This window comes from Lasiodiplodia theobromae, assembly GCF_012971845.1.
Source record: "Lasiodiplodia theobromae strain AM2As chromosome Unknown scaffold_104, whole genome shotgun sequence".
NCBI classification, from domain to species: domain Eukaryota; kingdom Fungi; phylum Ascomycota; class Dothideomycetes; order Botryosphaeriales; family Botryosphaeriaceae; genus Lasiodiplodia; species Lasiodiplodia theobromae.
The window spans coordinates 10966-11890 of record NW_023336294.1 but is presented as its reverse complement, the minus strand read 5'-3'; the positions used below and the strand labels follow the sequence as shown (position 1 = coordinate 11890).

Genomic DNA, 925 nt, shown 5'->3' with positions numbered 1-925 from the left:
TGAGAGTGACATCGTGGGCGGAGGAGGGCGCCTCGGCGAAGATGCCGGCAACAGAAGAGGGCTGGACAACGGCGGAGGTCTCGGCGCTAGAGAGGGATGAGCCGGAAGAGGAAGAAGCCTTGCTGCCGCCGCCGGCGCACTGGCCCGTGGGCACGGCGAGGCCGCCCTTCAGAACGTCGGAGGCGCCGACGTCGAGGCTGTCGCCGGGGTTGGGGAACTCCAGAACTCGTTCACCCTGAGTGACGCACTGGGGCAGCTGGCCCTGGGCGAGCAGGCTGGCCTGGGTGACGGTGCTCTGGGAGATGGAGCTGACGGCGCCGAGGCCGGCGTCGAAGGTGCTGAAGCCGAGATTGGCGACAAACATATCGGGCAGCTCGTCGAAGGCCGAGTTGTCGTCGGCGCCGCCCGAGATGGTCACAGGCGCGCAGTTCATGTACATCTCGGGCGCGTAGCTGGACACGGGGAACCAGGTCCAGGCCAGGATGCCCGGGCCGTTCTTCAGCGACTTGGGGATCGAGTACTGGAAACTCGACGTCTTCTGGTTAAAGCCCGGACAGCCACCCTCGATCGAGTGGAAGACCTTGAAGACCGACTTGGCCGTGGGGTTCTCGTCGTAGGTGATGGACAGCTGGCACGAGCCACCGTTGTGCACGGCGGCGCCCTGGGTGCTGCCAATCTCGGCAATCTCCGCATCGTCACCGGGGTAGAAGTCCAGAGTGTACTGCTGGCCGACGGCGAGCTCGGTGCGCTCCGTTGCCTGGTAGGTCTGGAACTTGCAGGGGTACTGCTCTGGGGTGAGGGGGCTGCGGTCCTGCCTCAACTGGGTGGCGTCAAAGGGCAGCGGGTTCTTCATGCAGATGTGGGCGCTAGCCAACGGCATGGCAGCGAGGGCGGCAGCGCCTATGGCGGAGAGAATAGGAGCCAT

At 65.5% G+C, this 925-nt stretch overlaps 1 protein-coding gene across 1 annotated transcript; it reads right to left on the bottom strand.

Moving 5' to 3' along the window:
• Positions 1-925, bottom strand: LTHEOB_13030 (Chitin-binding domain 3 protein; the record flags this gene model as incomplete). Its single annotated transcript, XM_035509964.1, has 1 exon — positions 1-925. A coding segment is annotated over one exon (925 nt), but the record flags the coding sequence as incomplete, so codon positions are not given.